This window comes from Notamacropus eugenii, chromosome 1 (assembly GCF_028372415.1).
Source record: "Notamacropus eugenii isolate mMacEug1 chromosome 1, mMacEug1.pri_v2, whole genome shotgun sequence".
Lineage (NCBI taxonomy): Eukaryota > Metazoa > Chordata > Mammalia > Diprotodontia > Macropodidae > Notamacropus > Notamacropus eugenii.
The window spans coordinates 480,048,006-480,070,086 of record NC_092872.1 but is presented as its reverse complement, the minus strand read 5'-3'; the positions used below and the strand labels follow the sequence as shown (position 1 = coordinate 480,070,086).

The window sequence follows — 22,081 nt, the reverse complement described above, 5'->3', positions numbered from 1 at the left end:
TGTGGCATCTCTAATGCCAGAATCCTGATACTTCTGGTATCACAATAGTTCTCTGACCTCATCATAATATCTTCTATTACAGAACTGTTTTAGTACAACTCAATCATATCCAGTGGGTCCACTGCAAAGGAAAGACACATGATTTATTAAGACAAGTTGTTATGAACAGCACTGATTAAGACACAAAAAATTTAAAAGAAAACACATTCTGAGCAATCCAAAGAAATGCCTTCTGGATACCACACACAAAAAAACTGGAAAAAGTCTGAGGTGTGGGCTGGGGCCTTAGGTCCAGTTCTTGAGGAAGTTCTCCAATGGAAAGGCCTGCCTCTAGCCAGCCAATGCTACAGGTACCAGCCTTTAGGAGACCACTGACTTAGGACCCAGGTCTGTAGACCCGACCACTTTCATGAGTCCACCATTTGAATCTGGGGGCTTAACCAAAGGGAAGGAAAGCCAGATCTGCACCAAACTAGACCAACAGTCTGGACCAGAGGTGAGGAACCTGCAGCCTCGAGGCTACATGCGGCCCTCTAGGTCCTCAAGTGCAGCCCTTTGACTGAATCCAAACTTCAAAGCCCAAATTCCCTTAACAAAAGGATTTGTTCTGTATAACTTGGACTCAGTCAAAAGGGTAGACCTGAGGACCTACAGGGCCACATGTGGCCTCAAGGACACAGGTTCCCCACCTCTGCTGGACACTTCCCAATTTAAACCTCTCATGGCTTGACTCATTGCTAACACAACATCCTCTCTATAACCCCAGCCTTCCTTACATGGTTAAGAAAGTATGAGGACAGTACAGAGAATAGCGGTAGGCTACTGGGGTGATCAGGTCCCATCTTTGTTACAGGATTATATATATATAGCACAGTATAGGCCCGGAAAAGGCAAAAAGGGAATGTATCTGAGCTTATCTGGGCAGTCTTGGCTGGACCCCTGAGCCAGAGCCCTCAGGCCATAAAAATATTGAGGTACAATCCTGGTACTTTAAGGTAAAACAATATTTTTCCAGCCTAGGGTCCTTGGAAGAGGGAAAGAAAAAAAAAAGCCAGAGAAGGGATCACCTACTGTACTAGTCCATGAGAAAAGCAAGTGAACAGTCATAGAGGGTCTGACTTGGAAAACATGACACAGCTTCCTTCCTCCTTCCTTTGAAGTTTTACTCTTTTTTCTGAAGGGGGAATAGAGGCAATCAGAGTTAAGTGACTTGCCCAAGGTCATGTAGCCAGTGTCAAGTGTCTGAGGTTGAATTTAAACTTGGGTATTCCTGACTATTCCTGCTGTATTCACTACATCACCTAGCTGCCCCTTCCTTTGTAGTTTTAGAAAATGGTCATCCAGGAGGAAAATCACTGAAAGAATACAGCAAGTGCTTCCTTGATTTTCTTCTGTCCAGTAAATGGAAGGAAATATCTAATTCTCCCAGGTACTTCAAGTAAGTACATGCCCTATCACTTAAAATTCTCCAGGATAGTAGGCAGAACTAAAGCCTAAAGAATTTAAAGCTGGGGGTGAGGGATGGAGAATATCTGCTACAAGCAATTCTTTGCTCAATCTGCCTCCTTATTGCCCCAGACTACCACAGACTCCACAGTTGCAATCAGAAGTGCGGAATTAAAAGGAATCACCCACAACACTAACTAAGCAAGTACCGGGGGGGAGCAAAAATGAGAGGAAATCATATATATGTATTTTTTTCTCTCCCTCCTTTCAGAACCAAGCCTACAAAAGTGCCAGAGATGTTCAGAAATTGTAATTGGACTGCTACAAAAAGACAAAAAAATGCAGGAAGAGTAGTAATAGGATTCCCAGGTAACTTGACAAGTCATTAGGGCCATACATTCATTTCCACCACCAAACTTGCCCATCTGTAATAAATAATGGAGTTTTAGTAAACTCTCCCAAATACTGACAGGACTAGAAGGACAAGAGCAGGAGACAGAAGCTTATGAAAAAGATCCTGTTAAAAATGAAATGAGGACCCTAGCCTAACAAGTGGGACCAGTAAAAGAAACTGTCTCCTTATCAGGAATATGGCAGAATTCAAGCCTGGGAAACAACTACAGAGGCACATGACAGGGAGAAGGACTGGAGAGTCAGACCCATGACCCTGGGACCTACTGAATGTCATGTGATATGGGAAAGGAAAAAAATAAATAAACCTTAGGATTCTTCCCTATGATACCTTATTCTTTCTAGCTTCTCCTAATACACAAATTCCAAAGAGAAATAACATGCTTTTGAACACATTCACCCACTACTACATCAAGGCTAGAGCCAGGAAACCCTTCTAGGATTGTTCTGCTTTGGCATCTATGCCAATGGAGTGCTGGTTTGTTCCTAAGCAAATGGACTTCCCTGTACTAGCACATTTGGGCTCCTCAGTCCTCATTCTTTGGAGATAAAGCCCTACTATAAATTAAAATAAGCGCCTGCGTGGCAACTGACTCCAGTGGGAATATCCTGCTGATCCCAGTCTCCTCATTATTTGGGGAATAATCCCAAATTGTCCCCAAATCACTATAAGCTAATAATTCTAAGCCATTTTCCTATTAAGAACTCTCATTTCCAGTTAAAATCTTGGATCTGAACTGAAGAAACAAAATGCATTGCTTTCCATAGGTGCTGGGTCCCTACCTCCGATCTCTGAGCCCTTTCCAGGCAAGTGGTAAGGTTCTAGGGTTCTAAAGACAAAGAGACTTAAGGGAGGAGAGGCAACAAAGGTTTTCTGGGTGGTGTTAGGCCCCAAACATCCATAGGGCAAAACTTTGTGACTCGTGATCTCCATTGAGCAGTGAAGGAACCAAACTCAGAGAACGCTGGGCCTGCCAAAACATGGCGGACAGAGGTTTGAAGGCGAGGAACTCGAGGGCGCAAGAGACATCCAAGGTCCTGACTCTGTGCAGTCATGGAAGCAAAGTCTAAGCTCCCCAGCACTGCCACTGTCCTCAGCTCCCTGGAAATAGGGTCTTAGTGTCATCAGGTGATTCACTACCGGGGGATTCTATTCAACTAATTCCTGTGATAAAATTGGTGAAGAAAATAGCCCTGAAATAAGGCAAAACAGAAGAGTGAAAGAGAGAGGGGAGAAAGAAACACAGAGTGAAAAGAAGCTCCTCATTATCAGCCTCTTGGTTCTTGCTAGTGTTGCTTTCTCAGGGAAGGAGCTTTCAAAGCCTCTGTCAGGAGGAAGAATGAAGGGAAGGGTCTCTGGACAATTCTTTACTTCCCCACCCCCACGACATATGGTGAGGCAGATCCAGAAGCAGGAAAAGCAATAGCTGTGATCCCCAGAACAGGACTTAGGGAAAGAGAGGGAGGCAGAAACATGAAGGGACCCTTATCAACTTCCAGGCAGACCTTCCAAAGAAAGTGAGTCTGGTTGGCTCCAATCCTGAAATGGCCTGGAGGAAACTGATCAAAGGGTGTAGAGTGTGTGGTAGAAATTGAGAAGGGAATGGGAGACATTAGACAGATAATGAAAAGTCAAACTAAGAAAATAAAATACAATTATAAAAGAATGGAGCTGCTTCGGAGGTGCTGATTAGGTCATGTGGAGAAGTGGCACTGGGAGCAGGGTATTCAATTAGCTTGAACTCTACTGCCCCAACAGCTCCAAGCAAAGCGGAGGCATCTGGGAGTCTCCAAAGGCTAATTCAGATTCAGCCTTGACCACTGGGCCTTTCCTTAGGTAGATGGGAGTCCTAAGCCTCCCTGCTACCAGCCTACTTCGAGTCTTGGAGCTCCTTGGCTTTCTGTAGGATGTGACGAACATCTGTGATGGGGTAATCCTGGAGAGGGACGAAAATGACAGAGGTTTGTAATATGGATGTACCCTTACCATCAGCAAAGAATTCAGGGGCTGGAGGAAGCTGCTGCTAAGCCAAGGAATGTTAATAAAGTCCTTTTTCCTGTGCAGTCCATAACTCACAAGAGTTCCAGCTTCCTTAGGTAACTCATCTAACTGAACATCCACCCTAGATGGACTTTGTTTGCACTTCTATTCCACAGATGGTAAAGCTGGTTTCCTCTGACATTAACTTTATGTTCCCTCGGTAATGTAATGTAAATGAACCTGATAGTAGTCTTTTTTCCATCACTCAATCTGTCCCCACACTCTATCTCTGATTTCCACACTGTCTTTCTGTGGCTTCAAGTGAGTTCTGTATGTTTAGTATATACATACACATGTACGTACACCATGTATAGAACACCAAACGTTGTACTATAGGATAAAAATAGGCCCCTCCTTTAAAAAGGATGGGGAAAGAGTGGCCAACGTGTCCACTCAAGATCAAAAAAAGTTTTAAAAAGTTATGGGGAGAAGAAAGGAATACATGACCACACTCAAAAAATTTAGAAACAGAATGTAACCCAAGTAACTGACCAACAACCCTTGTCTATAGCTACTTTGGGACGTTTTGCAATCTATCCTTGGTCATCCATGTTTTAGCATATAGTATGAATCAGACAAGGTGATAAAAGAACTGCAGTTGGTGGCAGAAAGTCTGAATACTGCTTCAGACATTTATCAACTGGGAAGATCAGGCAGGAGAAAGATACCACCACCAAGTGAGGGTGTGCCCTACCCTCCCTGACCATCTTTAAGCTAGTCACAGAACTCATATGGGACAGAAGAAGGGCCAAAATAGGGAAAACCTACTTCCACCTTCAGGAACACCCTGCCCCACTTCCCTTTTCAGGCTACTCACCTCTTCAATGAGAAAATATTTGTAAAGCACAGCCCCTGGCCTATAATAGGCACTTAAATGCTTGTTCCCTTTCTCTTTTGATGAGACTGAGGACCAGGCCTTATCATCTGTCCTTCCCCCATACCTGGACAATGCCATGGACCTGCTCACGTAACCTAAGGACCTCTGGGTCTTGTCACTGAACTCTTAGGATGTTCAGGTCTTTCGAGCTACCTGGTAGCTGGACTTTCTTTTTTGTGCTATTTCCCTGAAGTAAGAGTATGGAGCTCCTGGAGAGCAGAGATTCCTTTGCCTTTTCTATTTGTATCCCCAGGGTTTGGCACAGCCAAGTGATTAATGCTTTTGTATTCATTCAACCCTGAGCAAGTCCCTTAACCTCAGCCTCAGTTTCCTCCTCTGTAAATTGGGGATAATAATAGCAACCACCTCTTAGAACTGTTGTAAAGATCAAATGAAGTAACATACCTATAGCACTTTGCAACTTTCAAGTGCTTTATGAATGTTAGACATTATTGCCCCCTGTCTTCACTACACTGTCATTTATTTTTAATCTCAGCCTGTCTACTGGCTCATGTCCTACTGCCTATAAACATGCCCATGTCTCCCTGATACTGAAAAAATCCTCACTTGATCCTTTCCATCCCTGCTAACAATCGCCTTCTATTTCTTCTGCCGTTTGTTCACTTACAATGGGTGCCTCACTTCCTCTCCTCTCTTTCCTCTTAACCCTTTACAATTTAACTTCTGACTTTACTGAAAGTACTCTGTCCAAAGTTACTGATGATCTCTTAATTGCAAAATCTAATGGAGTTTTCTCAATCCTCATTCTCCTTGACCTCTCAGCAGCCTTTGACACTCCTGATCATTCTCTCCTTGCAAAGTTTTCAGGACTATTTCTCCTGGTTCTTGATCTTTTTGTGTCCCTTTTGCTGATGTCTGATCTAGCTCATGCCCTCTCACTATAGGTGCCCCACTGGGTTCTGTCCTGGGCCCTTTTCTCCCTCTGTTACTTCACTTGGGGATCTCATCAGCTCCCACGGATTTAATGACAGTCTCTATGCTGATGATTCTCAAATCTACCTATCCTGCTCTAATTGCTCTGCTGACCTCTAATCCTGCATGTACAAAGGCCTTTCAGACACCTTAGATCCTATGTCCAATAAACGTCTTAAGTTCATTATGTCCAAAACAACTCATTATTTTTCCCCCTACACCTTTCCCCCCTTCTACAGAACTTCTCTATTTCTGTAGGGGGCAAAACCATCCCCGCAGTAGTACCTGGGATGTCATCCTGCACTGCTCATCATCTCTCTTCATTTACATCCAAGCCGTTGCCAGGGTCTGTTGATTTCACTGTTGAAGTACGTCTCTTGTATCCAGTCCCTGCTCTCCTCTGACACTGCCACCACTCTAGTGCAGCCCTGGACTGCTGCCATGGCCTGCTGCTGGGGAGCCTGCCTGCCTCAAGTCTATCCTTGCTCCTATCCATCCTGTATTCAGCCATTAAAGTGGTTTTCCTAAAGTAAGGTCCAATTATGTCACCCCACTGCTCAGAATTCCTGTGGCTTCCTATACAAAACAGTGTTTGGCATTCAAAGTCCTCCATAACCCAGCCCCCTCCTACCTTTCCTGTCCCCCCAACATGTGCTCTTTGACTCAGACACAATGACCTCCTGGCTGTATCATAAACAAGATTCTCCACCTCTTGGCTCTGGGCACCTTCTCTGGCTGTCCCCCATGCCTGGAAAATTCTGCCTCCTTGGCTCTGACCAATGACCTCTGTGGCTTCCTTTGCATCCCAGCTAAAATCCCATCGTCTAAAGAAAGCCTTCCCCAACTCCTCTTAATTTCAGTGTCTCCCCTCTGTCCATTATCTATTTGTCCTGTAAATACTTTGCTTATATACATACATATTTGTCTGCATGTCGCTTCCCCATTAGATTATAAGCTCCTTGAGGGCAGGGACTGTTTTCTGCCCTTTTCTGTATCCCCAGCACTTTAGCACAGTATCTGGTATATTTGCTGTTCAGTTGCTTCAGTCTTGTCCCCACTCTTTGGACCCCCATTTGGGGTTTTCTTGGATTTCAAGTATCTTTACACTAGAGTGGTTTGCCATTTTCTTCTCCAGCTCATTTTACAGATGAGGAAACTGAGGCATCAAATTTTACATATACATATACATATTTTTATCACACAATTTTATATTATATATTATAAACTTATATAACTATATATCACATGAATAATTTTATACATGTGTGCATGTTATTGTTGCTACAGTTGTGTCTGACTCTTTATGACCCTATTTGAGGTTTTCTTGGTAAAGATACTGGAATGGTTTGCCATTTCCTTCTCCAGATCATTTTTCAGATGAGGAAACTGAGGCAAATAGGGCTGAGTGACTTGACCAGGGTCACATAGATAGTAAGTGTCGGAGGCCAGATTTGAACTCAGGAAGATGAGTTTTCCTGACTTTGGGCCCAGTGCTCTATCCACTGTGCTACTGAGCTGCCCTATACATGGCACATAGTAGGCACTTAATAAATGTTTACTGATTGGTTGTGTTCGTCCTTTGTTGCCAAACAAGACCATGCCATCAGAGAAATAATGACATGACTTGCACTTGACTTTGTTGTGAGTGAGGGAGGGCTGTGCAGGTCACCCGGCTTACTTCTCCTCCAGACCCATCTGAATCCAGTGACCAGATATTCATCAGGATGACTGGAGACAGCCCAGGATGAGGCAATTGGGGTTAAGTGACTTGCCCAAGGTCACACAGCTAGTGAGTGTCGTGTCTGAGGTGAAATTTTAACTCAGGTCCTCCTGACTCCTGCACTGGTGCTCTATCCACTGTACCACCTACTGATTGATTATCACTAGGATTAAGAGGTTCAAAAACAGTGGTCTAGAACTTAAGGGGATCAGAGTGGTGATAAATCCAAGGAAGAAATATATGTAGTGGCAACAGAAGGAGGGCAGATAGTCCTGTTTCCAGGAGCAAACTTGGCATCACGGCAGCAGATCTGAATCCTTAAGAACCAGAGCACTGCAAGTGGTAAAAGAAGCCCAAAGGGGAAACAATGTGCTCAGGGGCACACACCCAAATTAGGGCCCTCTACACCCCTACTAGTTAGCTGTGTAACCTTAGGTAAATCATGTACCATCATGTTGACTTTCCTTTTACACCTTTTGCCTTCATGCAGCAACCTTTCCTCCTCTCAAATCTATTCAATCAAAATTTTCTAACACAACCCATATTAAATGGGTTAATTAAAAGTCCAGAGATCTGGACTTGAGAGTATAGAAGACCTACCCAAGTTCAATTCCTGCCTCAGATGTGTTGTGCTTGTGTAAGCCTGGCCAACTAATGTCACCTTATTCAACCTCAGGCTCCTCATCTGTAAAATGGGGATAATAATAGCACCTACCTCCCAACATTGTTGTGAGGAAATGAGATAATATGGGTAAAGTGCTTTGGAAACCTTAAAATGCTACATAAATACTAGGTATTACAGAAGCTGTCACATATCTATCTCCAGGCCATTCTCCACATCTCTTACTAGAAATTCTGACCTTTTCTTTCTGACCATAACTTCCTATCATTCTACCTCTCCCTACGCCTTTCCCCTCTTGGTCCTTATTTCTAGATGACTCCCACCATCTACCTCCTATGTATGAGATACTAAATGCAACTGGAGGAAGTCTCACAACTGTTCTGATCACCATACATTAAAAATTCATACATAAAAACTTCAACTGGGCCCTTACTGCAGCAAGGCAGTCATTTTATTCCCCCAGCTGACTCTTCTTCTCACTCCCTACAGAAGCTATGTCAAGCCCCTTTCCTTATCATGTCCATAAGTCTTTCCTCCCTAGCAGGTGAGGACCTTGTCTCTTATTTTACTGAGAAAACTGAGACCATTCATATGAGCTCCTCTTCTCTCATTCTCTTCATCTCACAACCTCCTGACATCCTCTTCCATCCTCTCCTTCTTGTTAACTCTCTGTATATGCCCTTGATCCTATCCCCTCCCATCTTCTCTGGCAGGTTACAATCTCAGTCATTCCCTCTCTCTCTCTCTCTCTCTCTCTCTCTCTCAAATCTTTAACCTTTCAGTCTTCATGTTCCTGGGCCTCTCTGCTCTATGTGACACTGTTGCCCACCCCCACCCCCGCCTTCCTGCTGATCGATACCCCCTCCTCTGGGGTTTTTTTGATATTCCTTCCTACCTGTCTAGTGTCGCCTCAGTTTTATTTTGCTAGCTCATCATCCATACTCAGTCCCTTAACTGTGGATATTCCCTAAGGTTCTGTCTTGGACTTCTCCTTCTAAATGCTTTCTTGGTAACTTTCTCAGCTCACATGGCTTTAACTCTTTTCTCACTCACACACACCATCCTGGCTTAGGCCTGCACCATTTCTTGTGAGACTATTGAAATGCCCTCACTAGCCCACTCTGGTCTAACCTATACTATGGACACCAAAGTAATTTTCCTTATACACAGACATGATTGTGTGACCCCTCTACTCAGTCAGTTCCAGTGGTTTCCTATTGCATCTGGGATAAAATATACTATTCTGTTTGGTCTTTCACTCTCTATACATCATGATCTACCTGTTTCACATTCCCAGACATTACTCTCCCTTATGCATTTTGAAATTCAGACTCTCTCTTCATGTCCCATGACACTCCTTCTCAGTGCCTCTGCACTACTCACCTCGCACTTTGGAAATGCGTTTTCTCCTTCTTACCTCCACCTCACAGAATCTCCTTCTGTAAGCTCAAGTGAGATCTTCTGCATGCTAATCTGCACCTCCCAAATTACCATGTACTTAAGAATTTAGTAAATATTTGCTTTATTGTTATACTGTGTGTATTTATTTATGTCCCTGTTTTCTCCCCCATGGGAATGTAAGATCTTTGTGAGAAGGGACTGTCCTATTCTTTGTACTCTGTACCCTGGTGCCTAGCACAGAGTAGATAATAAATACTTACTGATTAACTATCTCTTCCCCCCTGCCACCCTCAACCGTGGTACCTCTCAAAACAACTGTTACCATTAATCTTCAAAGAACAAAGGCTCTCTGAGCCCCCCATCTCCCTGTCAGTAGTCTCCCTGAGAGGATTCCTCTGAAAGGATAGTTCAACATAGCTGTTGGCTCTACCGTTCTTCTCAGCCTGGATTCTCCCAGGCCCTTACCTGAAGCAGCCTCATGTTTAAGGTGAAGTCCCCTCCCAATAACTGCTCCCGGATCAATCTAAAGAAAGCAAATTCCAACACAACCTTCAAATTTCAACAAAGATATCCATAGACTATAGACATCTATCACTAACAGGTCAAGATATGGTCCAGATGTTCCTGAGAAAGGATCCTGCTTGACCAATAATGTCTTTCCTCCAACCACCAATGAGGAGTTTTGTGGAATGCTCTCCAAAACAATCCCAACATCAAATCATCAGAGTGATTTCTCTACTTAAAAACCCCATTCTGGCCAAATAATAGAGTTCTTTATTCCTTCTTCTGGCATTCCTCCCAATCCCATCCCATGGCCTCCTCCACACTGCCCAGTTGAGGGAGAGCATTTCTGATTCACAGGAAACTCACATCAACATGGCGCAGCAGACAAGGAGGAGGAAGTCAAATCGGTTGTCATCAGCGAAGAGGGTATCCCAGATGCGGATGACATCAGGAAGCAGGAACTCCTGGGACAGTAGCAGCGTCAGCCATCGGAAAGCAAAGAATTGTGGCTTGATGTTTTGCTCTTGCTATGGGTTAAGTGAAGGCAATTTGGGGTTAGGATAGCCATCTCTGGGCAATTGTTCTTCCAACATCCTTTCCCTCAAGAATCTGTTTTAACCATATCTCAACTGAGCATCCATTTGCAAGTCATATTTTAAGTTATCAGTTCTCTGAACACACCTCCTACCAGGACTGCTGAAGGACAGGAAGTCATCCAGTCAACAAATATTTATTAAATACTTAGTATGTGGGCACAATGTGTACTGTAGGCACAATGCTAAGCAGTGGCAACACGAAGAAAGGCAAAAAGAAGGTCCTTACCCGCAAGGAGCTCATACTGTACTGGGAAAGATAGCAGGCAAAAAATTATGTACATACAAGATATTTACAGGATAAATGGAAAGCGATACCAGAGGGAAAGAGGGGATAATGGGGAAGGAGAAAGAGGAGGAAGAAGAAAAGGAAGAAGAGGGACAAAAGGACAGAAAAGTCTCCTGTAGGTGGGATTTGAGAGATGAGGCAAAAGAGCATTCCAGGCATAGCGGAAAGCCAGTGAAAAAGCCAAGAGTTGGGAGATTAAGTAGTATGTGTAAAAAAATAGCAAGAAAGTCAATGGCTCTAGATTATACAATATTTGGAGGTAAATAAAGTGTAAGAAGACTGGTAAGAAGAAAAGTAAGGTGGAAAAAGAAAGGTGGGAAATAGTAAGGTTTGCCAGAGAATTTTATATTTGTTCCTGGAGGCAATCAGGAACCACTATTGTTTATTGAGTAGCGAATAAAATGGTGAGATGCACTTTAAGAGACTCACTTTGGCAGTAAAGAGGATGAACTGGATGGAGTTAGAAAAGACTTGATGTAGGAAAACCAACCAGAAGCCCTAAAATTCCAAGTTCTCCCTCAATCATCAGCTATATGTAGACCAACACTGATAATTACAGGAACAGGATTAAATGGTCCCTGACGGCTTTCCTCACCAGCTTCAAGTAGAGCTCCACATCCTTCTCCTTCAGGGTAGAGTACACCTTTTCCATCTTGTATGTGATGCCACACTGGGAGTCATCCAGGCTCTTGATGAAGTTGTCTCGGATCTCAGACATCAGGTTGGTGAAGCAGAAAAATGTGTCTGCCTCAGCATGTTCTGGAAGAGACCCGAGGGGCTGGGGCTGGGGGCTTCAACCGGCACAGAGAAAGAGCAAGGAAGCAGTTATACGTCTTCCCCACCACAGTCCTCCGTTCAGGCTGGGGCACCCACCTACAATCCTTTCCTCTTCCTCGGCTCTGCCGAGACAAATCTTAGCCATCCTTTGGGGCCTCACTTAAATCCTTTGTCTGTGAAATCTTTCTTGACCAACCCATCCCACAAGGATCCTACACTCCTCTACATGCTTAGCCATGTCCTAAATCGTGCAAAGGAAATGACTGTGTACTGCCTAACATCTTTAATTGTGTGCAGGTGGTTCCCCTTGCTGTGTTTTTAAGACTACTATTTTCATTTAAGTCCTTCACACAGGTGAAAAACACAGGTTTTCTCTCCTTTAAACAAAGCTCCTTGAAGGCAGAGACCATCTCTCTTTGCATCCCTTACTTTACCAATTATAGTGTCCCAAGCACAATAACAATAATGATACCTTACATTAGTGTAGCACTTTGAGATTTTCAAGACAATTTCACAAACATGAAGTTCTTTGTACTACTCTTAGGGACTAAGTGGTACTACATCTATTCGTTGAGTCATCTACAGCATGGGCCATGCTTTATTTATATTTGCATTGCCCAGAACACACTTCTCATAAATGTTTGCTGAATGAATACATTTTATCTTCCTTGATCTTCACAATAATTCAATAGAGTTAGCACTGATTAAGCATCTGCTATCAACAGCCTGGGAGGCAAACAGGGCAGGAATTACTAAGAGTGCAAGAAAAAGAGCACTGGACCAGGGCTCTTGTCCCAGTTGGACACCAATAATGAGCCACAGGACTGGAGAAAGGTCATTTCATCTTTTTGATCTTTAGGTCCTGATCAGCATCATAATGAGGGAGATGAACCCAGTGGTCTGAGATCCCTTCCAATCATAACCTTCTGATTCCTATTTGACAGAAGAAGAAACTGGGAAAGACAGTGGTTACAGTTACTGGCAAGGCCAGGATTAGAATCCAAGGCCTCCCAAATCCTAGGTCCAATGCTCTTTCTACTATACAGTAATGCCTTCCCATAATGTTTCCTGATTTTTTCACTGGATTTCATTTCCCCATTCCTTTGAGAGGGAGGGGAAATTGGGAAAGTAGGGATCCTAGAGGCAGAAGCAGGAACCTAGGGGTAATGGGTCATTCTTGAGTCTCTCACCTTTCCATTCACTATTGGGATCCGTAGCAAAGGTGTAGTAGAGAGGCCCCACGATTTCATTCATACCCTGGACGTAAGCAATGCCTGGGTTCAGCTTCGCATAGATGAACAGAATTCGCTCCACCACTTCCCAGTGGTATTCACAACCATTGGGCAACATTTGATACTCACTTAGTGAATTTTTAGCTGGGCTCTTAGGAGGTGAGCTCATCTGTACAGAAAGGAACTACATGTTAAAGAAAACCCTCTGGAACCATAAGGCCTATTCTCCAACTAAGGAGTGTGTGCTAGAGGTATGTGTAGTTTAGAGCAGAGTGTCAAACAGGCAGCCTGTGAGCCACATGAGGATGGAGGCAACACTGCCCAGTATAGTCCAAACCAGACTGAGATATAATTAAGAAATATTTGACAAAATAAATAAAAATACAACAAAGCATAGACAACATATTTTAGAACTAAGCCAATATGTCCCTGCAGGAATCCTAATGTATGGATTAATGGGTCTGTATCTATTTGAGTTTGACAACCCTTGAAAGATTCTGCATTGCATCGAGGGAAGCCAAGAAAAGTTCACTGCAAGAGGCTAAGGGAAAAGTAATGTCTTAATCAAATATTTAATTAGTTTTTCTATTAATTCTGTGTCTTGTAAGACTCAAAGGTTATGATGGAATAGAAGGTGAGTTGACACCCAGTGGCAAGAAGGAATACCCCTCCAGACAACTAGAGAGATCTCTGAATGGAAAACCAATGATCCTTTTCCTGCCACCAGAAGACCAGCAGCCAAAGACAAAGGGTATTCAAAAGGTTAAGCTTACAAGGTTATTTCTTAATATACTTCCTTTAGTGAAATACTTTCCTGGATCAAATAATATTTTGCTAGACATCTATGGAACCCTTGTAATGAAGATCATTTGGAACTTTCTAAAACTTGGCATAAGCCCATTGAAAATGTCTGAATGTTTCTTTTTCTTACCAAACACTCTTGTTCATATATAAGAATACCTATAACTACCAATGATTCTCAAGATAAAGATATGTATGTATACACACACACACACACACACACACACACACACACACACACAAAACACCAACTTCTGCTACTCTCCTAGACATAAGGTTACCAGAAAAGTGTGGCCTATGATTTGATTAAAAAAAAAAAATTTCACTGCAGAAATTCAACACTAACTTGGTGCTTATAAAGAGAATGTTTTCAAGCAGAAAAGGACATACGTCAAAAATGACATGCATAGATTTGGAAAAGAAGGAAGGAGCACAATTTTAACTGTGTTAAAAAAATACAAGACTAACAAACTCTATATTTTACCTATTTCACAAAGCTTGCCTCATACTACAAAAAAATTTGAATAACTGGGACATCATACAGAACAGCCAGTACTAAATTGTTACTTAATCCCCTGTAATACTCACTTATCTTGCAAAAGAAGCAGTTTCTTAAAAATATACTGTAAACTTTCTTTGTGAATAGCCCTCATTAATGGTTATGATGGCTTTGAACCACTTAAGAACGATCACTAATATCAAGAATGGACTACCCCAAACAACCTGGAATGGCTATTGCCCTGTGGGCAGCAACAGGAAGGAGGATGTCTGAGAAAGGAACTGCTTTATGAAGGTTTCCATCCCTCCCACTCTGGCTCTCACATTGGTGACTCCGCTCCGGTTTTTTGCCACTGTCTGTGATTTCAATGTAGTCTGCTCCACCCGCTTGCGGAGGGTTTCAAATTCATTCTGAGGGTCTAGGATGAGGAGGCATGGGTAATCTGTAGGCCTCTGAAAAAAGGATATGTCTGGGCACAGCCTCCTAAAGCAGGAAAGAAGACAGGAACACCAATAAATCTATGTTGAATGAATGAAGCTGAGACAGTGAAAAGGATCTGATTCCAACTCAGGGATGCCAAGTCCTAGCACCACAGGCAATCAGCCTCCAGATTCCTCTTCTCCAGTTCTATCACCAATATGGTCTGGTTTTCAGCTTCCTGTATACAACTCCATAAACTGCTTTTCAGGCCTCCTTACCACAGGCCTGCTGGGGAAGAAACAGCAATGTGCCAAGCAACCACAAAGAACTCCAAAGTGGTCTGAGTGCCTTATCTGGGTCTCTTCCCACTTCCTCCACCTGGCCGACTCCACACTCACCGGACATCTTTGTCTATCTGCAGTAACACCTCATTGTCCTTGAAGTAGGTGTTCCACCGACTATCAGGGTTTGGATTGAGTGGCTAGGTAGAGAGAAGAAGTAGGATCAGTAGCCTCATCTCAAACAAGAACAGTCCAGAGTCAAGGACATTTGTCAAGCTTGGTTCTTAGGACTGTAAAGAGATCCTGCCTCCTACATAAGGCAGGGAAAAACAATTATAGTTAGACTTGTCATCTATAGCCCCAAATGTGGTCAGCCTTGGAAATTTCAATGTTTTTAGCTATGCAGATGGAACAAGAAGGTATCATGACCACTGCCAAAAGGATAGATTAGTCCAAACTTCTTAGTCTAGCATTTAAGGCCCTCCGCAATTTGGCCAAAGGCTATTTTTCTACCCACTCTGCCTACTGCTACTCTCCTATATGAACCCTCAGCCACAGTCAGATTTTTTTCATTGTCTTCCAAACATATTATGGGCCTTCTCACCTGGGATGCTCTCTTCTCTCTGATCAACTCCTTCAAGGGCCAGGTCAAAGAGAACCTTTCTTGTAAACCTTTTTATCCCATGGTAAGCCCTTACTCCTTTGAACTTCCATGGTATAGTTAAGCTTTTATTTGGGACTAGCAAAGCAAGGAAAGAGTGGTCTTGTTTGCTTCAGCTAAACTGTAAACTGTGGCTTATATTTCTTTTGCACCCCTTACTGCAACTAGCAATCTCTGGCATGGAGAGAGGTTCAAGGCATGTGTATGTGCTTGATGCCTCGCCTAGCTTGAAAGAGCAGGTTATTCCATTTCAGCTCTTGCCCTTCTCTAAATCTGAGGAAAGGGCAAGAGAGAAGCAGCTCCTGATTTATCAAGGTCCTGGGAGGACAGTGGGACAATAGCTGCCCTTGGAAGTCATTCAGTTAAAAGCTATGTTTGACAATCATCAGTAGGAACAGGGAGGCTAGTAGAGGAATGGAATGAAGCAAAACCACCCCCAGAGGCAGGAAGGTGGGGGAGAGTGATAAAGAAAGACATAAGAGATTTCTGAAACCAGGGAGAAATCCCTCTGGGCTGCAAGCACCTGCTACTCCTAACAAGCACCTCTTCAATTTCTTTAATTAAATCAGCAGTTGGCCCTTGGCACTCACATGGTCTTCAAAAGTGACATCCTCTCTAGATACACCCAGGTTAGCTTTGGCTATGCCAGGCTGAATGATCATTTCTCTCAGGAACTGGGAATACAGCTCCCTGTCAAGAGGAGAAGGAGATAGGTCAGCAGCATAGAGTAAAAGGCTGGCTCCTTCTTTACACACACACACAGGCACACACACGTGCACACACACGTGCACACACACACGCACATGCGCACACACTCACACACCTTGACCAGAGCTCTTGATCAATTCAGCATAAAGATAATGTGTCTGGCTTTCTTCAGCTGAGACCAACTCATTTCTCCTGGGGAAAAAACTGTGATTGCATTAAGGAAAAATCACTCCCCTTGGAAGCTCACCTCTGCTTGGCCAGGATGGAGGTCCATGAGGCCCTCTCCAAGGGGAGGTAGTTCAAAAGAATCTGCACAAAGGGAAAAGATTGAGGTTCTGGCATTCTGCACTGACAGGAGCCCTGGGGAAGAAACGCTGGGAGATTTCTGATAGGAACAAGCTCAGAGATTGTATCCTTAGGAATGTGGGGATGAGATTACCCTTTACTCTTTACTCAGTGGTTTCACTCCTCCTGCCATACCCCAAAGTCATCCCTTGTCCCTGCTTTTCTTCTAATATGTCTTCTAAACTATAACATCAGCCCTTGTTTAGAAGATCCTCTGTTGGGCTACAGGAAAGCTGGAAGACAGAAAATCTGGCTTTTCCTTCTGGCTTGGGCCAGAGCCACTGAGCAAATCCATGATTTCTTAAACCCCATGCATATCACCTCCCCACATCCCATAGATGAAGGCTTTTAAGGCTCAAGGACATTTGAAGGTCCTCTGATTGAAGAAGAGAGTTAAATTAGGGTTGGGGTTATTACCTGATTTCCTGAAAGGGATTACCTGTTCTAGGAAGTATCAAGGAAATGTTTACTCTGTGACTGTTTATGAATGAGTTTGGTATGAGAGGGCAGAGAACAAGCCCCAAAAAGGCTCCTGGAGAGAGCATCAAAGAGGAACAGAAAACCAATAACCACCAGCAAAAGCCTTCCAACCAGTAGTAGAGAGCAAGAGGAGGGCTACCCCATGCAGAAGCTCATGTACTCACAGGGGGAGCTAAAGCCAAGCCCCCAGGAACACCCACCTTCCAGCAAAGGCAGCGCAGTCCACCCTCACAAGGGATCCCTGTAGAATACATCAGGCAAAGGTCACTCACTTGGGACAGTGTCTGCACATAAGGGACTACGTTTAAACTCATGATGGTGGTAGGGATGGCATAAGATACAATGCCAAAGATTTAACTTATCCCTTAGGGATCACTAAGACAGGATCCTGAATACATACCAGAAGCAGCTAGGAGTTTCTGCTTCCAGGAAGGCATTTCTCTGTACCCTAACAAAGCCAGGCAATGACCTCATTTACTCTAGTGGTAAAGAAAGATTTGATCAAGCACAATGCTTGAGGAAAAAAAGACATTCTTGCTCTGCATTACAAACAGATCAATGAACATTCTGAATCTTCAATTTTCTCCTCTGAGGAGAGGTTCCAGAATTCCAATGGGACGTATCTATCTGTGGACCCCGAGGGGAGGATCTTCTCTCAACAAGATGTTTTATACATTTCAAATGACTATATATCTAATAGATAAGTCAACATATCCTCTGACTTAGCATAAAACTCATCTAAAACGTCAGAGTCTGTAGCGCAATCAAGGTACTCTCTCTAAAATCCCTGGAGATTCAATGTCCATCCACATGCTTTAGCTTAACATTTGTACACAGGAGGACAAACCTCTCTTGATTCTGAAGGATTTCCATTTTACAAATGCATCAGTATATAAAGAAACTCAAATTGTAAATTCCTCAACATCTCAATTTAATTTGAGGCAAGAAAAGAGCCTTTATTTGGCATATCTTACTTAAAATGGTAAGAGACAGGCAGCATAGCTTAGAGCAGAGGTATCAAACATATGCAGCCTGCAATACTCCTGAGTGTGGCATTAAGCCAGATTAAAATGTAATTGAGAAATATTTGACAAAATAAATAAAAATATCAAAAAACAGATAGCACTAATACGTATCTATAGGGATTCTTATGTAGGTCCAGTGGCCCCATTTCTATTTCAGTGTGACATCACTGGCTTAAATGATAGAGCACTGGACTTGGAGAGAGCCTGGACACAAATCCCACCTTAGGTAGGTGCTAGTTTCATTGGCAAATCACTTTAACTCTCTGGGATTTGTTGATCTCATCCGGTAAACAGGGGTAGTAATAAGAGCACCAAACTCAAAGGGCTGTTGTGTGGATCAAATGAGATGACATTTTTCAATCACTGCAAAAACTGTAAAGTACTATACAAATGAGCTATTGTACTATTTTGTGAAGGAAAGAAACAAGTATTTATGAAGCACCTACTGTGCGCCAGACACAGTGTTCAGTGCCTTATACATGTTATCTCATCTGATCATCACAACAACCTGGGGAGGTGTCTGCTATTATGTTCCCCATTTTACAGATGAAAAAACTGAGGGAGGCAGAGGTTAAGTGACTTGTCCAAGGTCACACATCCATTTAGTGTCTGAGGATATCTAAGGATAGATTTTAACTAACTACAGGCTCTACTTCTTCACCACCCAGCTGCCCAAATTATTTTAAAAAGAAGCAGTTTCTGCAGGATGAGACATGATAAAGAACCATTTAAGTCACCAATGATATTTTTTAAAAGCCAGGTAAAGAACAGATATCTCTTCTCTGAGTGTGCACAGCGCCAGTTAAAACCAAGTTAAACATTGATACAATCAGTGTTTCTTGGCTGGAATTTCACCACTAACCAAAGTTCAATATGGTCTTGTTCAGTTTTGGAGTCAATCTTATGATTCTAAGAAATGAGGAAAAAACAGAAGTAATTCCAGGACAAACCAGATGAAGGCATTTAAGAAGTCCACTACATAGCTCCTAGAACTAGGGTAGGCTTCTTTAAACCTAAAAAGTTCCCCAGAACAGCATGACTCCTACATGGAAGAGCTCCTGGCTGAAAATGCTGTGATAGCTTCAGCAACTCTAAAGAGGAAAAGATCTTGGAGGGGACCTTTAATTCTCCTGACAATGGTAACCACTGTCATCATACTAGGTGTGGATCAAAAGCCCAAGTCCATCATAGTCACAGGCAATTCAGTTGCAAGGATACTGGCAAATACTTCTAGGGACTATTTCTAGAACTATCTTAGATCAGGCCAGGTTTGGAAATGAGGCCCCTGTTCCTGCCTCTCTATTCTTAGTCCTATTCCCAAGAACATAAAATTGCCTTACCACTGAAACTGAGTTCTCGAAGCTTCCCCAGGGCAATTTTGGGCTCCCTCAGGACATCCTGGAAATCTGCAATTCTAAAAGAAAAGAACATCACCATCAAAAGACCCATAGATACCGTAACTCTTTAGGGTAGGGACTTGTCTCCAAGACTTCTCTCATTCTCTGGACATTTGTACTCACTTTTTTTCAGAGTAACATATTCTGTCAACTGCTGCAGAGTTGCTTTCTCAAGAAAACTTTTGGCAGCTACTTATTAGACATACTAACAACTTAAAAAACCCTTACTCAACATCAAATTAGTCCAAAATAAAAGAAACTCAGAGTGAAGGACCTCCCAGATCATCTAGTCCAACCCTCTCATTATACACAGAAACTGACATCCAAAAAGGAGAAATGTTTTTGCTCAAAATCACATACTAAACTAGTCAATTTGAAGACAGTCTAGAACATGGGCACCCTGATTTCCAGGCCCATGCTTCCCCTAAAATACATCCACTTGTACCATAACCTTTGTGAGTTATGCCAACTATTTCACTCAAATTTATTTTTGCAATCTAAGCTGGGCCATAGGACAAGACAGGAAAAGCCAATAATAAACCTGAGGCTTTTATCACTTCTGAAGGTGAGGCAGGGAACTATGACATATGGTTTCTCCTTTCTTACAAGACCGAGAACCATGACTGGCATCTCTCAAGTTCCGAGATGATAGTAAAAATCACCTCTGACTTGACAAGGCCTTCCCTGGAATACGGGGTTCTCCCCCAAAGCTGCTACACTAATGGAAGGCGGCCTCCTGCCAACAAAGGAATCTGGAAAGACTCTGGTCTCCCTTCTGCCCCTCACTCTCCCATGACTAAAGAGACTGCTGATCAGAAAGCAGGGAATGCCCAAGGCCTGGGACTTGGAGAACTAGGGAAAGAGAACGGGGTGATAGAGGGCAAAGGAAGCCTTATGAAAATGAGGGAAGGTATAGTTAAAAGAAAATGAAGATTCTCTACAAAAGAAATGGGTGGGGATGAGTAAGAGGTGATGGGGATTTGGGAGGACGGGAGAAGAGGAAAGAAAAATGGCAGCAAAAGGAGTTAGGATGGAGGGCACGGAGGAGGAAAAGGGATGGAGAATGCAGAGGCTGGAAGAAAAGGGACGAGAGTGTAGCAGGGGCGGGGGAGGCAAAGAATGGGGGGACAGACGAGGGACAACAGTGAGACCTGGGGGAAGAAGGGGGAGGACGAGGGATGGGGGGAGCGCTGGGCAGGGCAGGGAGAGGACAGAGTCCCAGAGGAGGCAGGGTGGGGCGGGGAGGGCCCGGGGACAAGAGAGAGCAGAGTGCGGGACTTGTCGGGAGCAGACAGGGTCCCTGGGAGAGAGTCCCCTGATCCCGCCCGCACAGCGGGGAGCAGGATGGGGGGGCGTGTTACGGGATGAGGGAGGGGACGGCAGCCGGCCCGGCCCCTGTGCGGTCTCCGGTACGACCCCCCCAGCCCCTCGGGCCCCCACACAGCTCACCGGCTCTGGTGCCGACTCGACATGTTGTTGACTTCCGGATTCGCCCCCCCCCACCCCCCAACCCAGCCCCCTGCGAATGCCACGGAGCGCAGAAAAAAAGCCTCCGGCCGGAAGCGCAACCCCTGCGCCGCCGTTCCGGCCGGCCGCCCCGCCCCCGCAGCCCGCAGCTCCCCGACTCCGGACCCCCAGCAGGCCACAGTCCAGCACGGACTCCGCCCTCCGGGCTCCACCCACTCATCGCCTTTGCCTGGGGCGGAGCTTTCCCTGGGCTCGGTGGCTTTTCCTACCTGGCGGTCATCCTTTGTCCAGCGCCCTGAGGAGCCTGGTCCTGCCCGAGCCGCCGCCTGGCTGCGGCTCCCCTAGCGCCCCCTGGGGAGCGCACAAGGCCCCGAAGCTCCGAAGTGACTAGAGCCTGCGCGGTCCGCTAACGGGTCTGCCTTCAGCAGGCACCTGATCCACGTTTGTGGAAGGAAGGAAGGAAGGAATCGGTGGTTATTGGATCTGGGCCAGAAACTGGGCTCAGAAAAGGACAGTGACCCGCCAAGGACTCACTGCGAATCCCTGGCAAAGCTAGGCTGTGGAGGTCAGGGTCCCACGCAGGAGCGGGGCTCCTTCCTCCACGGGTCAGTCGCAAAGGAAGGTTTCCCACTCACCCCGGCACCATCCTGAGATACTGGGTGCGTGTGCTGAGAGGACAGAAGACACTAAGAAATGCTGGATTGGGGGTCGGAGGACTCCAGTCCTGGTCCTGACCCTGGCCAAGTCACTTAGCCCTCGGCGGAAAGAAGGGGGCTGGACCGGCCAGTCCCTAAAGTGCCTTCCCGCTCTGTCTATGGGTTCGAGTCCTGCCTCTGCTGTTTACAGCCTTTCTTCCAGCTCCAAATCCAGTTCCGTTTTCCATTACACCACACTTCCCAACTCCCTCATTTCTCAGAAAAGGAAACTGAAAGCCAGAGAGGGGAAAGGTCACGGGAGGGAGGCTGCCCTTCACCAGGGAATCGAGACTTTCTGAGCGCGTTTCCTGGGTCCGGCAGCTAGGTGGCACAGTGGCGAGAGCTACTAGACCTAAACTCAAGATAGATCTGAGTTCAAGTCCGGCTTAAGCACTACTTGCGCGAACTCCGGATGGGTCACTTAACCCCTGACTGCCTCCGTTTCTTCATCTGCAA

At 44.5% G+C, this 22,081-nt stretch overlaps 1 protein-coding gene across 4 annotated transcripts; it reads right to left on the bottom strand.

The window, feature by feature from the left end:
• Positions 1 to 117: 117 nt before the first annotated feature.
• TBC1D13 (TBC1 domain family member 13) lies at positions 118 to 21,768 on the bottom strand. 4 transcript variants are annotated; one of them, XM_072632622.1, is made up of 13 exons: positions 21,566 to 21,768; positions 21,200 to 21,362; positions 19,407 to 19,480; positions 17,242 to 17,282; positions 16,464 to 16,525; positions 16,099 to 16,198; positions 14,965 to 15,047; positions 14,470 to 14,629; positions 12,805 to 13,015; positions 11,433 to 11,596; positions 10,322 to 10,482; positions 9,917 to 9,974; positions 118 to 3,794 (listed from the first exon to the last, which is right to left on the bottom strand). In XM_072632622.1, exons 2-13 carry the CDS (start codon positions 21,208 to 21,210, stop codon positions 3,729 to 3,731), a joined length of 1,191 nt encoding a protein of 396 aa, XP_072488723.1. In that variant the 5' UTR covers positions 21,211 to 21,362; positions 21,566 to 21,768; the 3' UTR covers positions 118 to 3,728. The 4 variants fall into 4 exon arrangements, with proteins under 4 accessions (XP_072488723.1, XP_072488724.1, XP_072488722.1 ...); XM_072632623.1 differs by having other exon boundaries at positions 21,465 to 21,581; XM_072632621.1 differs by lacking the exons at positions 21,200 to 21,362; positions 21,566 to 21,768 and adding an exon at positions 20,913 to 20,984.
• Between the last annotated feature and the right edge of the window lie 313 nt (positions 21,769 to 22,081).

Excerpts from the sequence above, each read along its gene's own strand:
- TBC1D13 (XM_072632621.1), bottom strand. The coding sequence starts at position 20,935 with ATGTCGAGTCGGCACCAGAGCCG. Across the intron at positions 13,016-14,469 it reads ACCGGAGCGGAGTCACCAAT|ATGAGCTCACCTCCTAAGAG; the intron begins GTGAGAGCCAGA and ends CTTTCTGTACAG. Across the intron at positions 10,483-11,432 it reads TGGAGCTCTACTTGAAGCTG|CAAGAGCAAAACATCAAGCC; the intron begins GTGAGGAAAGCC and ends CTTAACCCATAG.